Source organism: Cottoperca gobio, chromosome 9 (assembly GCF_900634415.1).
Source record: "Cottoperca gobio chromosome 9, fCotGob3.1, whole genome shotgun sequence".
Lineage (NCBI taxonomy): Eukaryota > Metazoa > Chordata > Actinopteri > Perciformes > Bovichtidae > Cottoperca > Cottoperca gobio.
In genome coordinates, this window is record NC_041363.1 from 7,725,856 (window position 1) to 7,743,632 (window position 17,777).

A 17,777-nucleotide genomic window follows, 5' to 3' on the forward strand; every position below is an offset into this window, starting at 1 on the left:
GACTCCGACGGTCTTCCTTTGATGACGTCCATACGTCTAACTTGCTCAGTAAAGCTCACGGGGATGATTTTGTAGATCTAGTGCACCCTCTTCCTACCCTCTGGAAACCCCACAGCGACACAGAGCATAGAGCTAATCACTGATGAGCCCTTTGACACGGAAATGCTTGACATGCTCCTCAGGGTACGGACTAAAGACTTCCCTAACAAGCTCTTGCACGCTCACCCAGGGCTGTATTAAATCCAAACTTTGGCACCTTTCCTAATTACTGAGAACATACCCGGAGCCTAGTGCCTCTTCCTAACCTGGGCTGAACTCCCCTCTGCAGCGCAGTATCCCTTGAGTATGGGATGATACATGAAATGCAGAATTCAAATTAGGCTGACAGAGAGCAATTACCGAGGAAAAAAGATCCCTTACTCTTTGCGAAAAAAAGAAGCATCAAAATCCAGATACAGGGTACGTGAACTTTTTATCCACTTCCTCTCATTTATACGTGTTCTGTCCACCTCTCTCTTTCTCGTTATTATCCCTCTTTCTGTTTTCTCACTGGAACACAGGTCTTATGTAATTCTCTGTTTCTCTCCATCTGTCTCCCAAAAGGTGTTTCCTATCTCACATTTTACCTCTCTGCTTTTTTATTTTAAACTTCTTTCTCATTATTCTTTTCCCTCTTTTTCTTTCTCTCCCCTGTGTGTGTTATATGTGTGGAATGAATAGATGGTTATTTCCACTACATTACCATCAGTGGGGTCTAATGTATGATACCCATAGAGTAGAGAGCCCTATTAAAAGCCTATTTACAGTCAAACGGCAGGATCACCAATAGCAATGACGATGCTTTAACTGTTGTTGACATCGACTAAACAGTTATGAGATTGCATTTTCCCAGCTACACGAGGCAGTTGTGAATAAACAACATAAGACCATTTGAAACTCTTTTTGTGAATTCCTGTTTTGTATTCCCCAAATTAATATGTTGCATTGTTCTTCACGCACAATTAAAACAACAAAGCAAACATTTCAACAAGTGTCAGGATACAAATATTATTTCCTGCACTTAATGACACTGATGTGATGTGTTTATTACATCCTTTAACCAATCAATGCAGCCACCAGCCCATCTGTCTGTTCATTCAGTCAGTCAGCGCCCAGCGTTCTCATCATTGTATAGTACAACAACCAGCAAGGTAAGGGGATAGATATGTGTAAACTATTGTGATGCTGTGTTGATTACACTGCTGATGGGCTGCGTTAATTATTCTGTGCAAGAGTCACACATCGCTCCTGAATTTGGCTGGATTAATTGAAAGCTCTCCAGCATGTCTCTGTAAGTGACCGTCCAATATGTAAATTTGTGTCCTCTCATGTCTTCTCCTTATCTGTCATGATCAGCTGCTGCAATCAACTGCTCAAGTCTCCTCTCCGCTCTTAAAGCTTTTTCCATTTTTAAATGTCTCGTATCATTAACTTATCAACCCCTTTCTCTTCGCATTATAGCAGAATATGTTTGCTGAAAACCTTTATTGTAATGCACTTGGAAAATCAATTATAACTCTGTAACACAATACTGCACATTTCCCCTTCCTCTTCTCCACCCGCTCTTGCTATCATCCTGTTTGTGTGTAAGCACGTCAGAGCCATCGTGTTGGCTTAGTGTCTTATGTTCGCCCCAGGACTTTCTTTTTGGGTTGAGCACACAAATTCAATCTCAGCTCCCCAATCAGAGGTAGTAAAAAACCCGTCCATCGCTGTAACCTCAAAAGCGGCTTCATCTCTGCTTGGTCAGATAAATCTTAGTAGCTCATCCTTCTCCTATTTTCTTTTCATCCTGGACCCCCCAGTGGCCCACATTAGAGCCTGCAGATGGCCAGGGGAGATTTAGGAACTGCAATCCATCAATGCCCAAACCACTGGACAGCCGCTCCGCTAACCTATCCTCCAGCTGGACCGTACCGGCCCTCTTTAGGCCCTCTTCAGCCAAGCTTGGCCCACTTTAGTAAAACTTTGGCCCTGCTTCGGCCTCTTCATGCCCAGTGCCAAAGTCAGCTCTCTCTTCAATTCTCATTGAACCAACATCAACCAAGCTGCTCCCTCTCGTCGAGGTTGACTAATTGTCTCACATCCTGCCTTTAAGGTTTGATGTTTGTTACTGTCACATAAGTGCAGGATCTGAGCACAATTCTGTCTGCCTTCTCAGTCACAAACACTAACAAGACTGAGTTTTGCTGCTGATCATTTATCTGCTTCCCTCAGAGAGTGCAAGGATAAACAAGTTTCAATTGACGATACAATGATGTCTTATTCTAATAAGAGCCATGAAAGTTAATGCTCGAACATAAAAAGAAAGGTTGGCCTGTGACAAGCGTTGAAAACGACACATACCGCTGTTGAATCCTGCCTGTTTATCGTAGCGGCTGCTGCATTTAACCTTGTTACATTTAAATTAAATTCATGGTTAACGGAAAGCTAGTATAAGAGTGCTTTTGTTCTATCTGTGTTGAAGTCCCGATATTCTATTTCCGCTGTTCTTCAGTCGGAGAGAGTTTTGTTTTATCTAATGTGATCTGCCATAAATCATTAATTTTGGTGGTTTGCTTAATTTTTCATCCCCCACGTTGTGATGCGATGTATTCTATGTATCCTCATTTCTAGGATTGATAACGTGGGATTCACTAGTGGAAAACAACACAGCATCTCAAGCACACCTCTCTAAAATAATTGGTCTTCTTCCTGCTCCAGGCTGATAGACACAGAGTTAGATTGGTTCTGTTGAATAAGAGATGAATCTCTTTGGGTGTCACCATGCCGCTACGACCTCTGAAATATCATTATCTACAGGGGAGGGAGGTTAACTTCTCTAATATAGCTTGAATAAAAGAAAGAAGTGCCACAAGTGAACATGATCCTGCTTTATTACCGGTATATCTCATGAAAACGTGTGGGTTTTTTTCACCACAACTGTCGTATATGAAGTGTCTCAGAACACCCAGACACACCTAATGAAATAATCTGTTTTCCACAAATATGATGTGCAACCTGAGGGGTAATTGCAATGTTTCACTTTGTGTTTACACTGGGAAAAAAATATAAGGGACTTGAACCATCCAATAAGTAGATGACAGAGCACAGCGTGTATTACAGCGTGGAGTCATTGAGCATGCATCAACAGATGTTACAGTATTTAGGGTTGTTTCCCACTGACCAGTGTTCACATCAATAAGCGTTCTTGTCAATATCTTCCCAAGGACTCGAACTTGTTTGCTTTACATTAGCTCCATTAATTAAAATATATTGTTTGCTTGTTTTACTTACACTTACATAGGCTACATCATTTCCAGGTATTATTGAGGGAATATTATAATCACATCATGTTACCTGGAAATTAATCATTTATTACTTTCCAATTTGGAATTGTTGCTTAATTCATTCATATTTCACTCAAGGTCTGAAACAGACTGAATCAATAATTCAGTTAGAGTGGATGTGGGCTTGCTTCAGGCATCCCTCCAGTGGCTTACTGATGGATGATATTGAAGAGTCTCCTTCAGAGTTAAATCTAACATTTGCAATGAATGCCCCTGATGGGTAGAGATGCAAGAAATATTGTTTTATGTGTTGATCGTACTTTGCAGCAGAGCCGACTGTAAACTATATCAGATTCATGATGTTGGATCAATGGAAAGAGTGTTTCTGTTCTGATCTGATCTGATTGTAATTGAACCGTGTTTGCTTCAATAGTACCAAATCAGAAAAAAGATTACATAATAAAATTCAAACTATTCATCCCTCTTTGATAAATACAGTCACTGAATTCACTGATTTCTTTCTCTTCTTTGTATCCACTGTCAGGGATGCTCACAGTGGCCCCAAAAGGTTTCCACTGTGTCGACGCCGAGAGAAACTGCAACCCCTGTCTTGATGCGGCCAAAGCCTGCAACCTCAACAGCAGCTGCAAGAGACAACGCTCCGCCTACATCGCTACCTGCAGTAAGGAGGACCCCAACAAGGGTGAAGCCTGCAGCAAGAAGCGCTGCCACAAAGCGCTGAGGTTGTTCCTGGACCGCGTGCCCCCTGAGTTTAGCCACCGGCTGCTCTTCTGTCCCTGCCAGAGTGTGGGCTGTGCCGAGCGACGCAGGCAGACAATCGTTCCTGATTGCTCCTATAAAGATAAGGAGAAACCCAACTGTCTGGAGCTACGCAAGGTCTGCCGCCAGGACTCTCTCTGCAGGTGAAAGAAAGGGAAATGGTGGGGGGTGTACTGTATGTGTATGTGATGCAAGGGGTGGCAGGGAAGACACTAATTGTATGCGCATGCATATCTTTGTTTTTGTTAGTGCATTTTGTTCTGTTGTTTTGATGGACATATTTCAGTGCTGTGAAAATAAGACAAGCTAGGGACAAACACATGTGAAGAATCATTAACACCTTCTTCTATTCATAGAAAAGGAGAAAACACAAAGTTGAATCCCTGCGTTAGAGACAGTTGCTGTTTGTCGGCAATTTCCTTCTTCCCATGGCATCCTAAAGTTGTATATTTCTATGCTGTAACTTTGCCAGTGAAGTAATTAGACTTCCAGGGAAGCTGCGGCTATTAGACGCAGGATGAAGATGTGAGGCTAAGTTGAAGGGACAATGCTCAATTAAGCTGAACAAAACATTAGTGGATCACATTGGCTGTATGGGGCCTCTATTGGATTCAAGCGGCCGGATTCAATTCACACCTACCCAGCCGTGACATGTTCCCTTGTGTTAGTACAGCTGAGAGCAGGTGAAACACAGCGGTTGTACTTTCAGCTGTCAAGATCTTTATACCTCCCAGAACCATGTGCTGTGTCTGGCCATCAACAGGCTACACAACCAGCCTGCTGAAGGAGATATGCTCTGCGTTCATTAGTCTAATAGCGTAAAAAAAATGTGGGACATTTAAATAACTCTAAGAATTTAAAAGCTCATTTGTGAGCCTAATGGACTTTGACCAAGTGTTGAAAGCTCACCACTAAAAATAATACTCGTAATGTATGAATTATAAGAAGGGGAAACATTTGGCTAGTCCCAGTTTGACAGATGATTAGGCAGCATGATTCAGTTCAGTGCAAACGAGTGACAGGTCTTGACACAGGTCTTGTGACAGGTTTGGAATACATTTGGCTAGGTGCTTGTGTCAGACACAACAACTATTACAATGCAGAAAATTAGTTGAAACTAATTTAAATGGTTTATCAACTGATTTGTGTTGTGCACTGAAATAAATACTAGGTAGCCCAATATGGATAATAGTCCTAAAAAGCTGTGAAAACATTTTGTACCACATTTGCATTACTTTGCTCTCTTTTGGATAACGAGCCAGAATCATTTGCTTCTGTAAGAAGTAAGAATGATTTACAGTCACATGAAATTCAAATTAGGCTTGATAGCCATGCTCAACAATTCCTTGTGAGAAGTAAATCCGTGGTGCTTCACATTTGTCCTGTTTCTATAGAGGTAAGCAGCCTTGCAGGCTGAGCATTAATGGCAAAAACCCAATTCGTCCTCACTCTCCACCAACACTAAATCCAACCACATCGCTGCTAAAGTAGAGAAACTCTATTGCCTCCTCTACGATTTACGATTGTCTTGATAATTACCTGCTTGCCTGCATTGTGTAATCTGTTTTCAGGCTGAGTTGCTTTCTTTGACCTTTAGGCCCTCAGGTGTCTGCTGTGCACCTGCTTATTGAGAAAGATGAAATAGAACGTTAAAGCTCATTATCTGTGGCTGTGTAATGCCCCGCTGAGGTCAACAGCTCGATGAGTGCTCAAACACTCATGCAGTATGGACACATGCTGGCTTGCGCGCCGACAGAACAACACCCATTCAGAAGTCACGCACGCACACAAAAAACTCACACTCATACACAACCACTTTTAGCTTGGACGTGACTCTAATAATCTACTGTTTGGGTGACGCATTCTCCCGCAGTGAATAAGTGCTGCCATGCAAGAGAATGTCACTACGATTCAATTAAAGTGAGATGTCATTGGTCGGTGCTGGGCTGACAATGTTCTTTGATTGGTGATTTCATCCGGCCTTTATGTGTCCACATTCACCACCGTCCTGTGAGATATTTTTTACTGTGTCCTCTATCTGTCTCAATGTCCTCTATCTGTTACATGATGTCAGAGCATCTGTCCTGGAAGACCTTGGAAACACTGACTTGTTATTTTGTCTGATCATTTATCGAGATATTGCACTAAGCAACACGTTATGTCCTTAATTTGCTCTGCACTTTCAGTATGTTGTACAAGCAAATTGAATTTAAAACGTATTTGTCATGCTAATGGAGACAAAGTCCACAGATTAGAGTTTGTTTTGTGCAACCTTGGTATTAAACAACCCCAGAAATAGCCCTTCCAAAACTTTTTAAACACAGAAGTCAAAGCAGACTTAAGTACTACACTAAAGGAAACTTTCCTTGGCTCCGTTTTCCACCTCTCAGAGATATGTTGATAAAAGCAGGGGAAGATTTCCACCACAGACCTGCCTCTCCTGGGGACGCTTGTCTGACTCCAAACCGAGGATACACAGCTAACCCAAGCCTATTTCGTTTTAACACAAGGGACTGAGCACAAGAGGGGGAGGGAATGGGAGGGAGGGAAAGAGAGATAATGAGACAAAGAGAGAGACGGAGGGAGGGTCGCGGAATCGATCTGGGCCGTAAAGCTACTGCAGCGGGTTGGAGGTCAGTTGTTTGGTCACACAGCTACCGATCTCTGCAGCATCTTAAAGACAAGCCTAGCTTTTTGCAGCATGCTCTGATAAAGAAGGAGTCTCAGTGCAAAAGTTAAAATGTATACTCTATACTCTATACTCTATACCTATTTTATTATTTCTTTTAGACTTTGAAAGGTAGTTACTTCCTTTACAACAGGAAAAATCCCTTGAAATACTTTCTCTTTTGAGTTTTACCTTGAGCACAATTGATGCCAGATTGGCTTTTATTTCACCTTTGGAGATTGTTCAGATTGTTCCAGGTGGAGCCCACAGCTCAATCTAACAAAAAATAAATATTTGAAAGCATTTCAAATATATAATTTTGGCTCGGGCTTAGGTGGCATATTGCACTGAAATATTTCATTCTCTCTCGGGTCTCTGTGGAGGCAATTGTTGACATACTCTGGAGATCTAGGTACTGCAGATGGACGGAGAACAAGCATTAAATGGAGCAGCTCTTATTTCTTACACCTGGTTGTACTTCTGCTGCAGTTATTACGTTATTTCCTTCAATAATCCTGCTCAAACAGAGGGAAAAAACAGACATACAACACACAATAAATCTGTGTTTGTTACTGTTTTCTTAATTTCCTCTCCTCTCAGCTTCTCCGCTCTGTGTTCTCACCACCCTTCCAATGGATCCAACATCTATTCATTTGGGACCGCTGAGTCCACAGGGTGACAATAGGGCTATATTTGGATGTGCTGTTTTGAGCATGTGTGTGCATGCATGTACAGTACACAAGCAGATAAACTCGCCTATCTATTTCCATGTCAGCTCACGCAACACAAGCCCAATGAAGCCTAAATCAAAGAGCATTGAATTGTATGTGTATTGTATTGATTGTCTGAGGATCAATGAACACTTCTATCTTTGATTAATATCCCCGGGTCTCCAGGCTCACTGGGTGCTCTTTGATTGAGTTCTTTGGCCACTGGTTATCAAAGTGGGGAGCTGAGAGACAATCGATCACTGTACAGGTAACCTGACCTAGTTTGGGAGATGTTCTGTACCAGGCCGCCTTAGCACACAAAAAACCCAAAGGGTATTACACCCTCTGTCTTTCTCACACACACACACACACACACACACACACACACACACACACACACACACACACACACACACACACACACACACACACACACACACACACACACAAACAGTCTACTCTGCTGTATCTGACAACTCAAGCCTCCACTGAGGGGTAACAGTGTAGGGAGACTGACTGGCCCAGATGGCATTACTCTGTGGCTTCTAAGACGAAGCTGAAAGATTGGTATTGCCTTTTTATCATCACTTTCTCTCTCTTTCTCTCTTTCTCTCTTTCACATCCCCTCTCAAACATATACACTTTTGTGCTCTTGTACTTGTGAGGACCCACAGTGTATTTCCAGGCCACACACTCTTCGCTAACCTCGCGTTCACACATACAGACAGTTTTCTATAATGTACTTAAATGAGCAACCAAGACTTGGCGGGGTGGAAACCGATTTCCCAGGAAATGAATCAAGATAATGAGTGCATAATCTGAGCAGTGTATGTAAATGACATGCTCAACGGAAATACGCCCTAAGCTATAGACTCATATGTAAACAATGTGTGAGCGAGGCATTAACCATCACAACTACACAGCTAAACCCTTACCATAAACATGGGTTGATTCTTTTTTTCTTCTTTGGTCTTTTTCTTGTGATTTGGTGCAGCAGAGCCCATGCACATTACCCAGCATGTGAAGTGAAATCAGCAAGTTAGCAGAGCAACAGCAACTCCAGTCCTCAGTCAATGTCTAAGCAGGATGCATTCAGGCACAGTATTGTGTATACAGCTGCATTTTCTAAAATATTAGCATATCTGTCCTGACAGACACATGAGATGGCAACCCAGTCTGCTTAAACGTTCCCATACATTAAAACTGCATTCTTAATTACTTTGGGAGGGAAATGTATTTTCTCATGGATTAAGGTTACACTTTTGAAGGTTAGGTTTAGCAAAAGATCTGTTTTACATTTTTTACGTAACTTAAGTTCAAATAAGTGAACGTTTGCTTTTCTTTCACACGTGACACAAAGAGCAGTCTCCTGGGTAAAAGTCCTGTGTTTGTTTGACCCGTCCATTCATCCCAACCTCTTCGGCAGACTTTGATGAGACACATATTTGTGATACATTAAAAACAAACGTAATCCGAAAGAAAATATGTGTATATGTCTCTCGAAGCGTAATTGACATTACGGTTTTGTTGCATAGGAACGTGAGAGCAGGCTGGGTCGGGTGAAACGCTTCATATGTAGATAAGTATCTCCATGTAGTCATTGGCCCAGTTTTAAGCTAAGAATATTGAATAATTAGCACAAATTTAAATCAAATCTTTTTATTTTCTCTGATGTAAAAGTCTTAAGTCTCACGCACCCTGTTGAAGAAGCAAGGACTGGCCAAACTGTCCTCACACAAATGTTCTCACTCTCAAGGTTTCAAAACGGTTCTCACAGTGACAGAAGTATAGAGTATTGTGTTACTCACCTTTGTAGAAGTCTATGTTCTAAGGTCTAAGTTTATCCTTGTACTCTTTCTGTCTCCCTAGTTATAATACAAGTTATCAAAGCGAAGAGTCTTTTCTGATGTGAAAGCTTTGGTTTTGCAAGCGAAGCATGTGTCAATATGTGACCTTTTCCTCATACATAGTACAGTTTGCTGCAGTGTGCGGCTTTAATCAAGCCTTAGCTTCAGTGCAGACGTGCTCAGCTTGCTGGCTACACATGAGAGTGGAAAACGGGGGAAGAGGAAAGTAAGTAAGAGAGAGAGAGAGAGGAAGACAAGTAATGGGAGGGATGGGGCAGGAGCTGGAAAGAAAGAGTTGTGCATTTAATTCCAATATGTGGATTAGTATATGACCATTTACATTCCTAACAATATTCTCTAAGGGAACATGGTATAGCGGAAAACGGCAGTCATTACTGACTAGGCCTCTTCTTTCCTTCACAATCCCTTCAGCCAATGCTACCGTATTTATTATTAATGCAAACATTATCAATAAGACTTCAGCCTTATTTACAGAAAGGTCAATATGTGGTTTTGAATGTGTCAATTAGGGCTTGCTCTTTGGCTCTTCATCAGTCTTCCTCTGAACTTCTCTTTGTAGTTAAGGAGTCGCATTCATAGCCGCAGGTTGTGGCTTTCTTTAAACTTTACCTTCAGAATGATTTTTGTATGTGACTAACAGCTATTTAATTACTGATAGTAACTGTTCTGCAGTGTGCTGCTAACTCGGTATTTTTTCAGGGACAGTTCATCCATCTGTTTGACATGTACACTTTGTCTGGGGGGCGGATGTTTACCTTGTTCGGAGAGTATTTAGGGAGTTCAGATAACCTTGAATAATCTGCTCGCCCCTTGTTAAACAGGCAGTACTGGGTTTTGTGTGTGGCATGCTTGATTTAACATTATTCCCAATGATATAACATTCAGTGCGGGGTTGTAAGACATCTGCAACAAGTGAGAAACAGAGAGAAAGTAAAAGAAACACTGACTTGCAAGCCAATCTTCTGGGCACCAAACAAGGAACAATTCAACCATGCAAAAGTAAATATGTCAAAATAAAACAAAAAGTGGGTTTATTCAATAAATATGAAAGTTCATATTTGTTTTTGTTCACTTTTGGATTTTCCACTTAAAAATGCAGGGGAGGTTGTTTCACCAGACAGTTTTTGTTTGTTTCTATTCTCTGCTGAGTAAGGGGGTGAAAGGTTTTGTCGTGTGACAGCTAAGCTAAACTGCCTTGTGTTTTGACTGAATGCCATCTGTCCACATTGCCCTTTTAGAGTATTGACTGGGAATCCTAATGAGTACAGTGCTGCCAAAAAAAGGCAGGCCTCTGTCCAGGCACATTCAAGAGAAAATAGCTACGGGTAAAATGCACAATATACTCTGACCAGAGCAACAAAGAGACCATCTCTAGGTCAGCAGCAAAAGTTTAAGTGAGAAAGCAGGACCGGAATGACACAGTAGCTGTATTGTTAGGCTTTTCATAATAATTGTTATGATGTAATGAACCATGCTGCACAATGCAGAACATTCTGAGTAGAATAGAAATAGAGTAATAGTCAAATCTAGTCAAATCTCAGCTCTGCCAAGACTCAGTGTTTGCTTTGGCATTTAACATCAAGTGACAGAAGGACACACAAGGCTGTTGAGCCTATTGATTAGGCCAGGGTCAAACGTCGTGAGTCGTGAGTTTGCACAAAAACACTTAGGGCTGCAATGACAATCAGTTTATATGACAGTGACAACAGGACATTAATGAGAGTGGAGAGGAGAGGAGATGAGAGGAGAGGAGATGAGAGGAGAGGAGAGGAGATGAGAGGTGAGGAGAGAGGAGAGGAGAGGAGAGGAGAGGAGAGAGGAGAGGAGAGGAGAGAGGTATTCTCTTCTCTTCTCTTCGCTTCTCTTCTCTCTCCTTCCTTCTCTTAGTCTTCTCTTCTCTCTCTTCCTCTCTTTTCTCTCTCTCTTCTCTTCTTCCTTCTCTCCTTCTCCTTCTCACTTTTGCTCTCTCTTCCTTCTCTGCTCTTCTCTTCTTCTCTTCTTGTTCTCTTCTCTTGCTTCTCTCTTCTCTCTTCTCTCCTGTCTTGTCTTCTTCTGTGCTCTTCTCTCCTTCGCTCTCTTCTCTTGCTTCTCTTTGGCTTTATTTCTTACTATTCTCTCTCTTCTCCTCTTCTTCTTCCTTCTCCTTTTCTCTTTTCGCTCTTCTCTTCTCTGCTCTCTTTTTTTCTATTCTCCGCTTCTCTTCTCTTCTCTTCGCTTGGCTCTTCTCTTCTCGCTATCTCTCATTTGTTTTCTCTTCTCTTCTCCTCATCCCTTCTTCTCTCTCTCTTCTCTTCTCTCTTCTCTCGCTCTCTCTTTGAAGAAGCCTCTCCCTCGGCTCTCGTCTCGATTCTCTAGAGGAGAGGAGAAGAGAAGGGAGGAGAGGAGAGGAGAGGAGAGGAGAGGAGAGGAGAGGAGGAGAGGAGATAAGGTCAGAGGAACACAACAGAGGAGAAGATAGGGGAAGGGGGAAAGCGTAGCATAGAAAAACATCTTTTGTTTTTCTCATTTGCTACATGTGACTGCTATTATGTTGGCAGCTATTGTGTCATGGTTATTGTTAGGCTTTCTGTAAATGAGTGAGAGATACGATTTCTAAAGTATCTCTAGGCTGAAGACTGCGGGAAGTGATAAGAGCAAAGCGCCGTAACATTTAACAGAAATTATCATCCGAGAAGAACTCATATTTGTAGACAAAGCACAGAGGGGTAGTCTCTAAACCAGATAGGACTCTCAATAGACTGTTGTTTTAATGTAGAAAGGAAGCTATTAGAGACTTTGGAGATTGATAAAGTTTTTTTCTCCTGCCCTCCTCCCTCATAAGGAAATGGTTTCCAAGACTGACAATCATCTGATTTGAATCACATTGTTTGTCACGGGCATCAAGTGATAGGAATAAGAATCCATATAAAAAGCCATTAGTTTTCTATTACTGCCAAGCTGGATGGACAGGCACTCAGTGCTCAGCCGAATCACTGTGTTTAAAGTGTCAGGTTGGTTGAAAGAAGTCTACCTCTGTGGGGGCTCCCTTGCCACTTCCCTGGGGGCTGAGTGGCTGAAATGACCATAAAACTCTGTTGAGCTAGACAGCCTGTAATTTCAGCAGCGAGTGGCGCTTGGCCGAGGTATAATAGAAAGCCTGTGGAAGCCATGAAATTTGCTGAATCCCAATGTTGGAACACCATTGTCTGAACACTCTGGACACCTCTCTAAACTTTAAATGACTGTTTTTAAGCCATCATTGTCTGAAAAGGCTCTGCATATAAAAAGCAACATAGTGCTGGTTTACTTTCTTTAATCTTCCGTGGTCTTTGCCTCTCCTGCAAGAAATATGACATTCACATTCTTTGTTGACACAAAAGTAAAAGACCCTTTGCCCAGAGAAAAATGAAAAATGTGGTTGTAAAGGTTGCTTTGTACCGGCACAATAGAGTTTTTTTCTATGAGTCTGTTGTGTCTTTTTTTTATCATCTGTGGAATGATTGTGGGTACGAGTGCCTTCTTTCACTCAACACAGGAATATATAAGAGATGGCTTTGAGTGAGGAAGGAAGGTGTGGAGAGGGATTGGTCTGTATTTGTGTCAGTGTGTTCTTTTGTGTGTGAATTAACATTATGTACTGCGTATCACTGCGTGTGTGTGTGCATCTGTATCAGTCTTTGCAGCCATGGTAGAGCAACCATACGTCCCATTTTCTGAAGCATGGCTTGAGATGTGATGTTAGCAGCATGTCACATCGAGAGGCTCTCCGGATGATTTGATAGGAGGGCGGATGGAGATGGAGTTGGAGTAATGAAGTGAGTCTGAGTGGGTTTTGCTGCTCGAGGCCCAAGCCCATCACACCATGCTGGCTGCATTTCTGCCGTGGTGAAAGACATGGAGAGAGAGGGAGACAGAGAGATTGTAACCTTATCACCCCATATTCCCCCTCAGCCAAATCTGCTAGTCTCCAATGTCTTTACTTGCAGAGCTGAGATACAGCATACATTGGTCTTTCACTTCCTGCAACAACAGAAGAACTCTCTGTCTTTCTCTTATAGACAGTATTATGGCCACACGTACCCTCCTCTCTGAGTTTCCTGAATGACAAGTTCCCTCCTGCCGAAAGCAATAGATTCAGTGTTTGCAGATAAACATGCAGAAGCTCAGTATCATTGCAATGCATCTCATCTAATCCAATTAAAAGCACAACATGATGAATAGTGATCAGGTAGCACCACTATAGAAGGTGTAAGTAATACAGCCGCAATGCATATTTAGAGACAAGGCGGTATGTAAATTTATGTGACATTAACATTCCACCTGTTTAGGCTACTATGACATGCAGGGATGTGCACCATCAGCACGTTGTTGTTTTTTAATATGAATCTCTTGCTCAGACTGCAATATTGTAGATGCATCTGTCAAAGATTCTCACTAACTACCGATAAATCGTAATTAATCCTTTAAATTTTTGCTATCAGTGAAATGTGAATACATGCAAATGCATGATTCACATTGTACTGTACAAGTACTGTTGTTACATCTGTCGTATTTTACCTTATTAATTAATTATTAATTATTATCATATTCATTTTGAGACATTGGGATAGTTACTTAGCTGAAAGAAACCATCACCAGGAAAAGACTACACATTTCTTACATCTTGCACAGTAAAATAAGCTAAATAAAATGGGCCAAGGACACGAGAGATCCACAAGCTGTTATGTGTCTGATATGGACAGCTGCAGTGCTTAAAAGCATAAAAGTGTATCTGTTGTCAGACGAATGAAAAACCCAGTTAAAACATGTCTGACTCCAGTGTAGATAGGTTAGCACTGAAAAATTCAATGAAAAAATCTCCTCTTTCTAGTAGAAGAGAAATCCTATGACTGAGACGTTGGCACCAGGAACACAAGTGTCTGACATAAATGCTGTCTCAAAGGAATAGTTAGGCATTTTTGGAACATAGTTTTAATGGCTTTATTGCCAATAAAGAATATCAATATCAACAAATGTATCTACTACATTTTATAAATACACCCAGGAGATTAGTTTAGCTCAGCATAAAGACTGGACAAAGGGGGTAAACAGCTAGATTGACTCTGTCAAACATGTTTGCAATACCAGCAAACCACCACTTAAAACATTCTGTCAGAGCAAAGTTAGCTTTTTTTCAAGTGTTTCAAGTCTTTATGCTAAGCTAAACTAACTATCTCCTTCATCAAGCTACATTTCGTACAGACCTGAGAGTGGTAACAATCTTTCTAGAACTTTCTGAAAGAACATGAAAAAGGATATTTCCCAAAATGTCAAACAATGTTCAACAAATGTTACTTTAATTGTGAGAAACAAGCAGTAACAACACCACTGCCTCAAGATACAGTAAAGACTGGCACTCTGGAGGGCAAGTCATTTATTTTTGGTAAATAAAATGTCTTGCAATTAATGTCACAATTATTTATTGGAAATCCTCTCCCATATCACCCTTTAAAACACTGTATATAACAGTATATAACTTCCCTTACGAAACATGTTTCTGTGTTTCCGTGTGTGTGTGTGTGTGTGTGTGTGCTGTTGTGTTCACGAAGGACAAGACAGCCTGAGGAACTTTACAGTACCTTTGAACTTAAGGCTGCAAGAATTGGTCAGAACAGGTCAGAAAGAATAAGTCATGGCAGAGTGAGATACAGAGATAAAGAAAGAGAGCGAGAAATGTGCAATGGATTGTGATTCACTTAGTGGGCAGCTGTGATGTGAACAGTACAGACAGAGCAACTTTGCACACGTTACTCCCAATAAACCTACTTAAGTGGATTAGCAATGCCACCCTGGGGGCCTGCACAGACTTAAAGCTCTTATCACAAACACACACCGAAACAAAACATACTATTTTTATCAGTTCCCTCGGTTTGTGGAGGAAAGTGAGTTTGGGAGGCAGTTGAGATGTCCAGGATAAGCGTGGAAGTAACAGCCAAAAGAGGCATCTTTCTCATCCTCACACAAATGCACTTCCACTGGGTTTATGTTGCATACTGTTAAGATAGTAAGCAGCTTGTTGTTACTGAGTGAGTGAGACCTCGTTTGCTATTCAGGACACCTGTCGTCATGGTCCAGAAACAGATGTTACACATACTTTCCCAGTTAGATGCAGGTCTCAATTGGCAGATGCTTCAGTGCAAAAATGGTGCCAAAAAAATGAGGCCCTGTGCTTTGAATTTCCGTATGTTTGTTCATCTGTCATGTGCTTGTGACTGAGCCCCTGCCTCTCTGTTTATGTCTCTGCTGTGCTTCATGTTTGTTGTGCAGGTCTAGGCTGGCTGATTACTTGGTGAACTGCTGGCAGAGTCCGCAGACAGAGCGCACCTGTCCCAACCAAGACAATCACCAAGCCTGCTTGGCCTCCTACGCAAGGCTCATCGGTGAGTGTGTTTCTGTGTTTGAGAGAGAGAGAGAAAATTGGCGGGAATACAGAAATGCACATTTACCCATCCCAAATCCCACAAGATTCTCTCAAATTGCAGATACATGATGAGATAAAGATTGCTGGTTATAGACAGCGTGACCTTCACTTAAAGCACCGAGACTCTGTTATTTCCCCTCCTGGCCTATATCTCCCCCAGTACACTGGACATCAGCGCACTACTATAAGTAATTAGGCAGGAGAGGCACAGAGAGTGTTTACTTAATTAAAACACTTGATGACCATCTGTTTGCTCATAGTAAATGTTGCTCAAACAATGTGCTTGGACGAGTACATGCACATTTTTCCAACCCCAGCCAACGTTTGATAACAGTCCCTTGGTGATGTTGCGGCGACATTACAGGGCTCTCGAAGAGTTAAAAATGCAAATATACTTAAAATAACTTATTTTAATTCTGCATAGTGGTTGTTGAAGTGTCCATAATTCAGTAACGGTCACTGCCTCCCCGCCATGTGTCATAACTGGTGCAGTGTGAAGTGATAATTTGCCATGGCTCTTCCTGGATTTCTCTGGAAAATGCTACACAAAGTGCATCTAACACCCCTGACTCTAGCTGAAAGCATCGACATAGAGACACATTTGCAAAGTAAAATGTTTTGGTACCGCAGTGCTATATTCAAACAGCACACGCACTTCCTAAAGCACCTACTTTGCAAAATATTCATAACATAATGGCCTCTTTACATCTAAAATAAAGCATTACAGAATGCTTCACCTTCTCATAAACTCACATAGTGCAAACCCATTCCTATGACTAACATCTTGTTATCCGTTTTATATACTATGTGCAATAAATGTAGTCCATTATTGTCCATTAGTGACCCATAACTGTTTGTCCTGATTTGTGTATGTGTTTGTGTGTGGATGCCCTCACAGGGACAGACATGACTCCCAACTATGTCGACAGCAGCTTCTCCAACTGGACCATCTCCCCGTGGTGCACCTGTAAGGGCAGTGGAAACCAAGAAGAGGAATGTATGAACTTCCTGCGGTACTTCACCGATAACACATGCCTAAGTGAGCCATCCCAACACATGGATACTATGCATGCATCTGAAATGGGTTTTGTAACTTAAAGGGGTCCAACATTCATGTAATATTGATAAGAGCACAAGCATGTGATGCGGGTAGTTACTCTTGCTGCCATGTAAGAAGTAGAGTGAGCTATGAACTTCGATCTAATGCAACTTTAATGGTCCCATGGCAGATTCTGTTTTTCAATGTCGTAGAGCTCTCCAGTGATATTACTGTGGAGGTGGTTTGGATGGTGGTGGTGGTGGTGGTGGGGGGGACTGATTATTGAACTACTGAGAGGTGGGGCTGGATACACTTCAGACATCCAGGTATTAAAATGTAAAAAAGTAAATTAAATTAAGAAATTTCATTTATATTAATTCATTTATTTAAATTAAACAGAAAATAAGAAATTATTTAATGTTATTTGGTTATAAAAAAAGAGTAAATAAAACCGGAAGGATTAAGATATTAATGGATGGAACATCGTGAAGTTCAAATAAAGTTTGTGTGATACATCGTTTGATACAACTTATCCTTGGACAGCCCTTTGTCCACTGATTAGGTCGGAATTAAATGTTCTTAGTTTCTCAAAAGCTGGTCATTTCTTATCACTTCTCATCCCCCCCCCTTTAGGGCAAAATCTGCCTAGACTTTAATACAAAAGAAACCATTTGCATGTCATTTTCATATTCAATCTGAGAGAGCTAAAGTGCTTATCCCTTGCGGCAGAAAAATGTCATGAAAAGGAACAAACCTAGTACAAATGAAATAATAGCAGAAGCTAAAATACATATCATCTGTACATCTTATGCATAACACACAGGCTGCAGCATGACAGAGTGGTTACCTCAAACATCCCTGTGCTTTTTTTCCCTCTGAGAAGTAAAATACAGCGAGCTCCTTCCTTGCTATGGCGGAGCGAGCAGTGTCATCAGTGCTACAAGACACCATTGCCTTTAACATGT

The 17,777-nt window shown here is 41.5% G+C and overlaps 1 protein-coding gene across 3 annotated transcripts in view; it reads left to right on the top strand.

Annotated features, from left to right (window-relative positions):
- The window catches only part of LOC115013786 (GDNF family receptor alpha-2-like), a 46,678-nt gene that overhangs the window by 17,938 nt on the left and 10,963 nt on the right, over positions 1 to 17,777 (top strand). For all 3 annotated transcript variants that reach the window (XR_003832826.1, XM_029440288.1, XM_029440289.1), the window contains 3 exons: positions 3,853 to 4,231; positions 15,620 to 15,732; positions 16,672 to 16,812. Coding sequence is in view for 2 of the 3 variants with exons in the window: in XM_029440288.1 (XP_029296148.1) it covers positions 3,853 to 4,231; positions 15,620 to 15,732; positions 16,672 to 16,812 (633 nt within the window). In the remaining variant the exon portion in view is untranslated. The remainder of the gene's footprint in view (positions 1 to 3,852; positions 4,232 to 15,619; positions 15,733 to 16,671; positions 16,813 to 17,777) is intronic.